General features: G+C 54.2%; 1 protein-coding gene across 5 annotated transcripts in view; it reads right to left on the bottom strand.

The window, feature by feature from the left end:
* The window catches only part of D2HGDH (D-2-hydroxyglutarate dehydrogenase), a 30,919-nt gene that overhangs the window by 8,189 nt on the left and 11,473 nt on the right, over nucleotides 1–11,257 (bottom strand). For all 5 annotated transcript variants that reach the window (XR_004320219.1, XM_032480794.1, XM_032480793.1 and 2 more), the window contains exons 8-9: nucleotides 9,252–9,394; nucleotides 6,778–6,943 (exon numbers count right to left, since the gene is read on the bottom strand). Coding sequence is in view for 4 of the 5 variants with exons in the window: in XM_032480794.1 (XP_032336685.1) it covers nucleotides 6,778–6,943; nucleotides 9,252–9,394 (309 nt within the window). In the remaining variant the exon portion in view is untranslated. The remainder of the gene's footprint in view (nucleotides 1–6,777; nucleotides 6,944–9,251; nucleotides 9,395–11,257) is intronic.

Here is an 11,257-nt window from a genome sequence, read left to right as displayed (position 1 = left end):
CAGAAGAGGACAACAGATGTGGGGTCACCACGGCCTGGGGGCTGGAGGCAGGCAGCACAGCCTGGGAGGTGAACACCCAGGAGTTGTCAGAGTGAACAGCAGACAAAGCCACCATGAGAGCTGGTAAGGGACAGAGGGAGGCCCCACGTCCACTCAGGGGCCAGTGGGGGAGGCCCAGGGAGGGATGCTGCTATGCTGAGGGGCAGGGAGCCTTGGAGGCCAGAGAAGGGCTCCCAGAGGCTGAAACAAAAGCAAAGAGGCAACATGGGGGCCAAGGGGAGCAGGCATGGGGCTTGTGACCAGATGACCTGGGGACTCTGACCAGGTGAGCTGGGGGCCTCTGACCAGATGACCTGGGGACTCTGACCAGGTGAGCTGGGGGCCTCTAACAGGTGACCTGGGGGCCTCTGACCAGATGACCTGGGGACTCTGACCAGGTGAGCTGGGGACCTCTAACAGGTGACCTGGGGGCCTCTGACCAGATGACCTGGGGACTCTGACCAGGTGACCTGGGGGCCTCTGACCAGATGACCTGGGGACTCTGACCAGGTGAGCTGGGGGCCTCTAACAGGTGACCTGGGGGCCTCTGACCAGATGACCTGGGGACTCTGACCAGGTGAGCTGGGGACCTCTAACAGGTGACCTGGGGGCCTCTGACCAGATGACCTGGGGACTCTGACCAGGTGACCTGGGGGCCTCTGACCAGATGACCTGGGGACTCTGACCAGGTGAGCTGGGGGCCTCTAACAGGTGACCTGGGGGCCTCTGACCAGATGACCTGGGGACTCTGACCAGGTGACCTGGGGGCCTCTGACCAGATGACCTGGGGACTCTGACCAGGTGAGCTGGGGGCCTCTGACCAGATGACCTGGGGACTCTGACAGGTGACTCGTATGGCCCCTCCCTCCATGCACATTTGTGAAACACAGGAAGCAAACCAAAAGTGGTCACCACTGATACAATCGCGGGAAGACTCTGGAAACACCCCTATCGAGGGACTTTCCCAAGGAAAATTGTGGAAAGAAAGTCATCTCCACTGATTCCTGAATGTTCACAGCATCAACCAGCTGGTAGAGACCTGCAGCAGAATTCACACTGCCTCCTGGTCCCAGAGACACTGAGCTAAGAACATGAAGATGAAAGACATCCAGGCTGGAGGTGGGGGGGTCCGCCCCACCCTCACCCTCCCCATACCTGGCACGAGCAAATCACCTCCACCCAGGCCTCAAAAAATTCCCACAGATAAAGCCCAAAGGAGTCAAAAATATACAATGGAGAAGACAGTCTCTTCCATAAGTGGTGCTGGGGAAACTGAACAGGTACATGTAAAAGAATGAAACTGTAACATTCTCTAGCACCATATGCCAAAATAAACTCAAAATGGATTAAAGATCTAAATGTAAGACCAGATACTATGAAACTCATAGAGGAAAACAGAGGCAGAACACTCTTTGACATAAATCGCAGCAATATTTTTTTGGATCCATCTCCTAGAGTAATGGAAACAAAAGCAAAAATAAACAAATGGGACCTAATTAAACCTCAAAGCTTTTGCACAGATAAGGAAATCATCAACAAAATGAGAAGTCAACCTACTGAATGGGAGAAAATATTTGCAAATGATGAGACCAACAAGGGAGTAATCTCCAAAATATACAAACAGCTCATACAGCTTAATAGTAAAAACAAACAAACATACAAAAACAAGCAACTCAATCAAAAAATGGGCAGGACACGTGCAGGTGCATTACAACACGTGGGGTGGGGGACAGAGAGACAGAGAGGTTGATCTTAAGGAGCTGGTCCCAAAATTGCAGGGCTGGCAAGTCAGAAATCTGCAGGCAGCCCCGCAGCTGGAGACCCAGGACGGGCTGACGGTGCAAGGGAGTCAGGCCATCAGGCGGAAGAACCCCTCTTCCTCAGGGGCCCCAGTCTCTTCTCTCGAGGCCTTCAGCTTGGGTGAGGCCCTCATGTTCCGGCGGGTCAGCTGCTCTACTCCAAGTCCGTGGATTTAAACTCTGGTCACATCTTACAGACACCTTAACGGCAACATTTAGATGGGCATCTGACCAAGCATCTGGGCACCACACTTCACCAAGCTGGCACTTAAAATTAACCATCACACTGTTTGGGAGGAGGAAACTGATACTGATTAGCTTAGAGCCTGATAAGCTAAGCTACAATTTGAAGGCTACTACCTAAAGGACAGACAGACACGCACGATTCCTCAACTAGGACGTGGAAACAAAGTAAACGAGAAAACACATCAACCAAACGAAGTTAATTAAGTTAGAGAAAAAGAAGTAAAGAAGAAATGAGGGACAGATAGAAGGCCCAAAGTCAGACGAATCCAGGTCACTGAGGATCCGCGGCGTATCTAAATGAGGGGCAGCGGACATGCCACCCCAAAATGGGCCACGTTGGCGTAACATTTATTTTGAGCTGAAGGCAACTGAGAAGAAACTGACACAAGGAAAGTTCTCTGCCCCTGACCCTGCCAGTCACCACTAAGCAGGGCGTGAATGCATAAAAGGCTCCTTGTCCCCGCACTCCAAGAAGGACAGAGACAGAGTCACCGGCTCAGCCTGGACCAGAGGAACTAGGGCAGCAGCCTCCTGCCCTCAGCTTCCCATGTGCGCTTCACCTTCCCACAGCTGCCCCCCTGGAAGCCCCTCCTTGTCTGTGCATCTCCAAAGTGCACTGTTCTTTGCTAAAATGCTCCAGAAGCCCAAGTCCTAAAATCCCCCTCAGCCTCCCTTGTGCAGGTACGATGCACATGAATGAATGCATGTGTTCTTCTCTTGTTAATCTGTCTTTTGCTGTCTAATTTACCACGGCCCAGACAAAGAACCTAAGAGGGCAGAGGGAAAAAATTAAGCTTTCCCTTCCCTACATAAAAAAAGCTAATCACTCTAGTTAAAAGACAAAAATCCCAGCTGTGTGCTGTCTACAAGGGACATGTCTAAATCACAAGAACAGAAAAAAGTTGAAAGTAACAGGAAGAAAAACATGTCAGGGAAACACTATATAAAAGGGAGCTAGTGTTACTGTATAATATCAAAGTACCATGGCAAAAGCAACTCGAGAGATAAAAAGTCAGTCCAGAATGACAAGAGTTAATTTGCCAGAATGAGGTGTCAGTCCTAATCCCCCACATTCTACCAGGAGGAACAGAGGAGCCCATGGTCACAGTCAGCCGCTGACGGCCAGCAGGCTCCAGATGATTTGGCAGCACAGCATACATGTTTTACCTGGAGGACCTGCACAAACATGGGTCCCCCGACTGCAGGGGGCACAGCCCTCTTGAGCACCCACCAAAGAGTCCTGAATACTGACCACATCCTGAGCTGGGGACTGAGTGTCAACAACTGCTGTGTTAGACCCAAGTCTCTGCCCCAGTGCAATTAACAAGTCAATAAACTTTAAAATGGCTAGAAAACTCCCATATGTCTGGAAATTTAAAACACAATTCTGCCTACCTCGTGGGTCAAAGAAGCAATGACCACAGAAATTAGGAAATGTTCAGGACTGAGAGATAATGAGAATGCTGGCACACGGGTGGGAACTGGTGAGCCAGAAAGAGAAGGAAAAATGCCACATGCTGTCGCACACATGCGGAATCTAAAAAAGGGACACAAATGAACTACTTACTATCTGTACCTTGAATGACTGACTAATTGAATATGTGTAGGCACATGTGACTGTCCTTTATGACTGGATTACCACATTCTGTTCATTCTTATTCTGTGGTTGGCTTTATTCCTTTGACAACTACGTAAGTTTAAAAAGCTAAAGCTCTAAGCTGTTCTTAGAAACAATGAACAATACATATATGTAAATTTTTAAAGATATGTGCAGTATATATGCATTTACATGCAATATATTGTAGCGTGCAGTCACATTGTATCAATTTTACCTAATAAAACTGAAAAATGAAAACAAAAACAAAAACGGGTGGGCTCTACCACAGACCACAGCCACTTCAGCAGCTGAGACAAGCACAGCTCAGGGAGAACCCCGGGGCCTCCGGGCCCCGCCCCGCCGGCACCAGGAGCCCAGCAGTGTCAGCCACACACGGGGCGCTGCCCTGGCGCCAGACAACCGGGATTCCTGAGCCAAGTGTGACCCCAGTGATCGCTCTGGGCACATCAGAGAACCTGTGGAGCCTGACAAGTAAGAAACAGACTCACTGCTTGAAAACCAACACCAGGGGGACCAGGCGGAGGAAAACTTAAACACCTACACAGAGAAGCAAGAAGGCTGAAAATCAGTGAGCTAAGCACTTAACGGATGAGGCTAGGGAAGCAGGTGTGCACGCCTGAGTGGAGGAGGGAGGGAAAGGGCCAAGGCAACAGCAGGAAAGGTAAGACAGAGCAGGCGCAGGGAGTGTGGCCGCTGTTCCAGGAAACAAGGGTCAGGCCCAGCGCCCGAAGGGGAAGTCGGATGCAGGCAGAAGAGCAGGAGCACGTGTGCCCTGCATCCTGTCCCCGGAGGCTGAGGTGCACGTCTAAGGAATGGTGTCAGTGGGCCGAGACTCTTGAATCTTCCCATACATAGAAATGAACTAAAATCGTTAACTCGAGGTGTCTGCTTTTTATAATTAGTGGTGATTTTTTGATGTTTGAATACATGGGGGTTTTTTTCCCAGCAAAAAACTCCTTTATACCCCGGCCCCTCCCTTACCTCTCTGGAACAGTCCCTTCGAGCTACTGAGACTGCCTCCCTGGCTGAAGTCTCAGTAATGCCCCAAATAAAACAACTCACCACTCTGAGGTTGCGCACTTTTCTTCAGTTGACAGAGACAAGAAATGAACCAAATCAGGAGTCACACAGCTCCCCCCAATGCCACACACGGCACAAAGGAAACGAGGGAATACTGTTAACAACAGCATGCTGACACACTCCACATCTTACGAGAGATGGGCAAATTCCCAGGAAAAAAATGGCAAAACCAATTCAGAAGAAAAGGAGAGCTGGGGTAGTCCTGCAGCTACTAAGTAAGTTGGTCTGTAGTCAAGCCGCCACCCCCGCCCCAATACCCACAAGTGCCTTCGTTTGCAGGTTCTACCACACATTCAAGGAGGAGGTCACTTCAGCCTGACCCAGACTCTTCCAGAGACGATCCCTAAACCATTTTGTGATTTTGAGGCCGACAACCAACCTGGACAGAAGAAGGGAGCCTCACAAGACAGAATGGAGAAAACCCTACACAGGATAAATAAACGGAATCAGACAAGACACAGAAAGGATCACGGCCACGCTGGGCTTATTCCAAGACACAAAGCCACTTGCCCCAGAGGGTCTGGAGTCACCTGGGAGGCTGATCAAAGGAAAACAAGCTCCAGCCACTCAGCAGACGCAGAGAAAGCGTTTGACAAGTTCAACCTTCATCCTCGACTTACAGTGGGAGCCCTCCTTCCATCTCTAACAGAGATGGCTTCTTCTCAGGGGTGGAGAGGTTGGAGTCAGCACCCTGGGGAGCCAGGCACCTCCAGCCTGCCCAGCTGCTGGCCGCGCCCACGGGCCGCCTCCCGGTGCAGGGGCCCTCCTGCCCACACCCACCTCCCGCTCAGGTGTCACCTTCCAGACCCTGGGCCAGGGCTCCCAGCCGCCCCACAAGCCCACCCCAGGTCCTAACCACACCTCCCAGGCCTCCCTCAAAACCCTCTGCCTGCTGACATTCCCACCAAGGTTGTTGGAAGAACACAAACATTTACTGCCAACGAGCTCAGGTTCTCAGTCTGATTAAGTGCAGGGTTATAGCTCCTGTGTTCTGTGAAGACACCGCTAGGTCACACAGACATTCACCTGTGTTTCCTTCCCCCAGGTTTCAGGTGTTGTCCTTCACAGGTGCGCCTCACCAGCTGGCCTTTCTCCCACGGAAGCGGCCACCCCGAGCCACTGGCAGGTCTCAGGGGCTCACCTGTCTGCCGCTGCCCCAGCTCAGGGCCCCAGGGAGACGCCCACTCCCCACCCCACCCCCACTTGGGGGTGCTGCTGCCAACGCTGAATCTGTTTTTGTTTCAATAGTGCAGGTTATCTCCTGTTGTCCATCAAACACTCTGGACAAGGCGTTCACCAGGCTGGCAATTCGGGCGAGCTCCTGAACCTCTCAGCTGGTATGATCACGAGCGAGGGACATGCGCCCCCGAACCCCGTCCTAAGACAGTTCCTCCACACCAAGCAGTCGGAGCCATGCCGGGCAGGGCAAGCCTTCACAGCACCCCTCGCCCTACTTCCTCAAATCCTCCCACAACCCCAGGAGGTGGTACCTGGACCTCATGGTGTAGACAGGGTGGGGCGGAGGGAGACTCCAGGCAGGTGACACCCCATGTCCCTGGGCCAGACCCTCGCCCTACCCCCTACCACACCTGCCCTGTGAAAGGGGCTTTGAGATGCCTGTTCCACAGGCTGCCAGGAATTGAGGGGAACAAAGAATTTCCTTCCCGTGAGTTAATAACTTATAAAGCATAATTTTTCTGCAAAAAAAAATTAACCAAACCAGCTTTAAAATCTCTCCATGTGAAGAGATGCAGAGGAGTGAGAGCTCTTTATCAAACGTTGGGACAGTGACGTGGCCCCCGGAGGGACACGGGATGCCCGGGTTAAGGGTCCCCCTCTTTCCACATCCCAGCCAGACCCACAAGCATGCCACCGAGACCAGACCTTGGCAGTCTTTCCCAAAACACCCTGGAGAACGGTGAAGTAATGAGGGTCCCCTCCAGCGCAGGGGAGGGTGTGGAGCAGCCACAGGCGTCCACAGACTGGGGTGCTCACCCAGGTGGCCATAGCCCACCACGTGCTTCGCCCGCGGGCCGAGGCGGGCGCGCAGATCCGACACAAGGTCATAGAGCCGCTCCACAGGCAAGGAGAGGTCATACTTGTACACGTAGCCATCCCGGCTCAGGGCCTCTGTGATCCTCTCCCTCAGGGACCACAGCATCTGGAACCGAGGGGGAACAGGCACAGTCAAACCGTGTCAGGCAGGGGCGTCTGTGGTGACAGCACTCGGGGAGCCCACCGTGGGGCGGCTGGGGAGGTGACAGAAACGCACTGTCGGGACCAGCGCCAATGTAGGCTGGCCCCCAAAAGCATGCAGAGCCCAGCACTCAGTCCCAGGGCCCCTTGAGATGGAGGGGACACTCCAAGCACATGGGCTGACCCCGTGATGCAGGCCCTCAGCAAGGTCGGGGTCAGGGGTCAGAGCGGGACTCGGGGACCAGGGGTGCGGTGGCTGGAGCAGGGGGCGGCTGGAGCAGGGAGCGAGGCCGGGTGGCCTCACAGGCAACGCTGCCCCCTGAAAAGCCAGTCTGCGTCCTCCTAGCCTCCGAAGATGCAGCTGTCCTGTGGACATTCAGAGCCGGGACGAGCACACGGAGTGTCCCACCTGGGCCTGTCCCTGTCCTGCCCCCATATACCCACCTCCCCCATTTGGGGAAACCTCACAGCAAGGCAATTTTTTTACAAGGTGAAAACTCCCTTCTCTTTTTAACATACCCACAGTGCAATGATCACCTCTGAAAAACGACAGTAATTCCTCACCACCACGGAATATCCAGCCAGTGTCCAGATTTCCCCAAACAGCTCATGGATTTTTACAAGTTGTGGTCACTCTGCGCCCTGCCCCCACACTCAGAACCCTGACCATCAGCAGCTCCTACTGGCCTGAACTCCTCACATACCCAGAGCCCAGAAACATCCCTGTAGGGCTGGACTGAGTCCCCGCAGGCCCTGAGACATCCACCCAGGTCCATGGTGTCCTACAGCAGCCAAGCAGTGTGCCCCACCCTGGCCCACCCTCACTCAGTCTCCAGAATGTTCTGGAATACAGGAGGCACCAGCCCCTCAGGGCCTCTGTGCTCCTGCACAGGGCTCCTCGCTCCCACCTCCAACCCCTCTGTGCTCAAATGCCCCTTCAGGGACGTCCTCCTGACTGCCCCCCGGGCCCCCACCTCGGAGGGAAGCCGGCCCATCCCCTCCTGTGTCACCCGGCCCAGCCCCTCCCATGTCACCCAGCCCAGCCCCTCCCGTGTCACCCGGCCCAGCCTCTCCCATGTCACCTGGCCAGCACCGAGCACAGAGGCAGGCTGCACTGCCCGCCTGTGAGAGGGGTGCCCCACCCAGAGGCCAGCAGACAGCTCAGGCCACTCGCCCCATCTGATGAGCTTTACGCAGAGCCATCTGCTGCCCTGAGCAGAAGCCCGAGCACACAGTGTCCCCCCAGCCCCTGCCTTCTTTCCACCAAGAAAACAATGCAATGGTGGAGACAGGGCTGCTGGTCAGGGCTGGTCCCCAGATCAGAAGACTCAGGAGAGGGGACCAGAGCCACCGCTGCTCGCAGGCGCCACCATGTGCATGGAGGGAGCAGGAGCCTCTGCAATGCAGTCCCTGAGGCCTGGACCTTCCTCCCAGCAAACAGCGGGAGACTGGAAAGGAAACCCCGGCACGCTCTGCTTCTTGAGGACAGAGGAGGGCACTTGGGGGTCCTGAGTGTGGACGAGTCACCCCCGTTCCTCCAGTGAGCACACCCCAGGACACAGCCCGGGACGCCCAGCCCGGTTTACTCGGAGCAAGGAAACTGCCAAAGGACGGGAAGGGAGGGAGCACTGAGACGGAAAGGTGGTGAAGGCCCCCAAGATGACAGGCCAGGGCCGGGGGTCCGAAATCAGGGCTCAGAGGTCAGGGCCTTCCCAGCGCACAGCCCGGGGCCGTGCTCAGGCCACCTCGCCTGGACAAGGCACCGGCGAACAACCCCTCACAGGTAATATTTAGTGAACATACCTATCAAGTGTGAAGATAAAGGAGCCAAAGAAGGTCAGTGAGGCCGAGATCCTGCTCCCCACTGGCCCCCAGCTCCTCTCTGCCTTCCCAGTCCTGCACCTGCCGCCCCCTGCTGGCCACTCTCCACCCTGCAGCCCAGAGGCCACCACAGAAAATGGGGGCTGCTGGCCCCCACTGCCCTAGACCCGCCCCTCCTTCCTTTGGCCTCCGAGTCACTCTCTGGTGCCAACATCAACACTGTTTCCTGGGAAAACTGGCCTGGCTTCCCACCAACCCACCCACAGCCCCTCGAGCTCGTCCTATCTGTCTGAAACACTAATGAAAGTTATCCAGGCACCAAGAGTGGTTTCCAAAGAGAAGACTTGATCAGGTCAAGGACACCCGCTCACGTTCAGCCACCGCCCTCACTCTCTAACCTTCAGATGCCAGGATGAGCTGAAGCAGGGGAAGGCGGGGCTCGCAGCACATACCTTGATTCTCCTCTGATCGGTGGCCAGGGTCCCATCAGTCACCAGCCCGGAGCCCAGGACCTGCTCCAGAAAGTCGCTCAGCTTCTCGGCATCATGTCCCGCTCCAGAGCCTGAGGTCTCGATGAGGACATAGAACGGACTTTCTGGAAGGGGCAGAAGGCAGGGTGAGCGGAGGCAGCAGGGTCGGCCGAGAGTCAGGACAGCTCTGGCCAGCAGCTGCAGTACCCCCAACGGCTCTGGTGCTGCCCACAGAACAGGCACTGGCCACTCAGGCTGAATTTCAGACGGTTTAAAAACAGGTCTTTCACTGGAACAGACCGTGCTCCCTGGAGGGCCCTCGGAGAAGCTGTACATCTTGGTGCTGGGTGGGGCAGGGCGCCCGAGGGCTACTCTTACCCCACCCCCGCCCCACAGCTAAAGAGAGCGCTCCTGCAACAGGCCCGTGCTTTTTACCCAAAGTGTCTCCTTTTCGAAGTTTTTTAAAAATGTGCATTACTAACTTATTTAGAAAAATTTTAAGCTTTATTTTCCCCAAGGCTACTGTGATTTTTTTTATGTCATTGACATCAATAAATGAGAACACACTGAATGCACTGTTCTTTCAACCCTGCATTCAGTTTCTTCCAGAAAAATACTGCAAGTTCATTCTTTTACAAAGAGAACGAGTGCTTTTCAGACACTGGCACTTCTCCATGCTGGGATGAAAATTCTGCTCTTAAACTGATCGTGGGTCACAGAACACCGGGGGCTTTTAAACTTTTTTTGGCCTTTTTTCCCATGATAAAAATAAAGAATGCTTGTAAAAGGAAATTTGGAAAACAAAAGTAGAAATGAAAAAGAAAAAATCTCCCAGCTTGCCAAACATAGCCACCACTGATGTTTCAACACAGTTCCTTCCTGTCTTTCTTCTAAGCAGTCAAGGAGACGAACACAGTCACTGACCTCCCTCACACAGCAGGTGGCCTTGTCCTTTGCCCTAAATACGAAGTTCAGAGCCGCTCCCTCACACATGATGCCCCATGGCCACATGTTCTCCGCCAAGGGATCTTCTGTCACCCCAGGGACCATCTGTCCATCCAGGGACCCTCCATCCCCCAGGAACCCTCTGTCCACCAGTCTAGGGACCCTCCATCTTTCGAATGGTTGCATCATGTCTTATTTCCTCACGGCTGGACCTTGAAGTTGCTTCCTATTTTATCGTACTGAAGAACCATCTCATTAAAAATTTAGAGCATAAAGACCTTTCCGTGTTCGTGACTGTTATGGACTGAACTGTGCTGCCTCCACTTCCCGTGGTGAAGCCCTAATCCACTCCCAAGGGGCTGTATTTGGAAATCGGGCCTTTAGGGAGGTAATTAAGGTTAGGTGAGGTCGTAAGAGTGGGGCTGAACTTATGGGGCTGATGCCTTCATAGGAAGAAGCAGCGACCCCAGAGAGTCCGCTCCCTACACTCAGAAGAGGCCACGTGAGGACGCGGTGAGCAAGCGGCCGCCTGCAGCCAGGACGCAGGCCTCACCCGACACCAAGCCCAGTGGAGCCTGGAGCCAGACTCCCAGCCCCAGAACTGTGAGAAACAAATCTGCTTTGTTGAAGAGTGTGGCATTCTGGTGGGGCAGTCAGGTGGGACACTGGTCACTTCCTCCGGGCGCATCTGGGAGTAAAACACCAAGGCCTACAGCTGAACGTCTTTAACGTCAAGGTGCTGGCGCCCAACTGCTTTCTGAGACACCGTGTGGACTCACGCCGCAGTGACTGCAGGACTGCAGTGCCGAGTTCATCCGCTAAATCAGAAAGAAGGGCCTATCTCCAAAGGTGAGCATGTCTCCTGCTTGAGGAGACGGGAAGGCTCCTTGAGCGTGTCTGGCTGTTCCAAGGCCCCAGGGCTACATGCCCAGACAGCATTTGACCCAATGAACTCCAGGGGCCATTTAAAACGAATTTAAGAGAGAATCCTGCACTGAACACTGTGGGACAGCTGACCTGTGGGGGTCGGCCATGCTCCTTGC

Source organism: Camelus ferus, chromosome 5, assembly GCF_009834535.1.
Source record: "Camelus ferus isolate YT-003-E chromosome 5, BCGSAC_Cfer_1.0, whole genome shotgun sequence".
NCBI lineage: Eukaryota > Metazoa > Chordata > Mammalia > Artiodactyla > Camelidae > Camelus > Camelus ferus.
The sequence above is the reverse complement of the archived record's forward strand: the minus strand, read 5'-3'. Positions and strand labels throughout refer to the sequence as shown.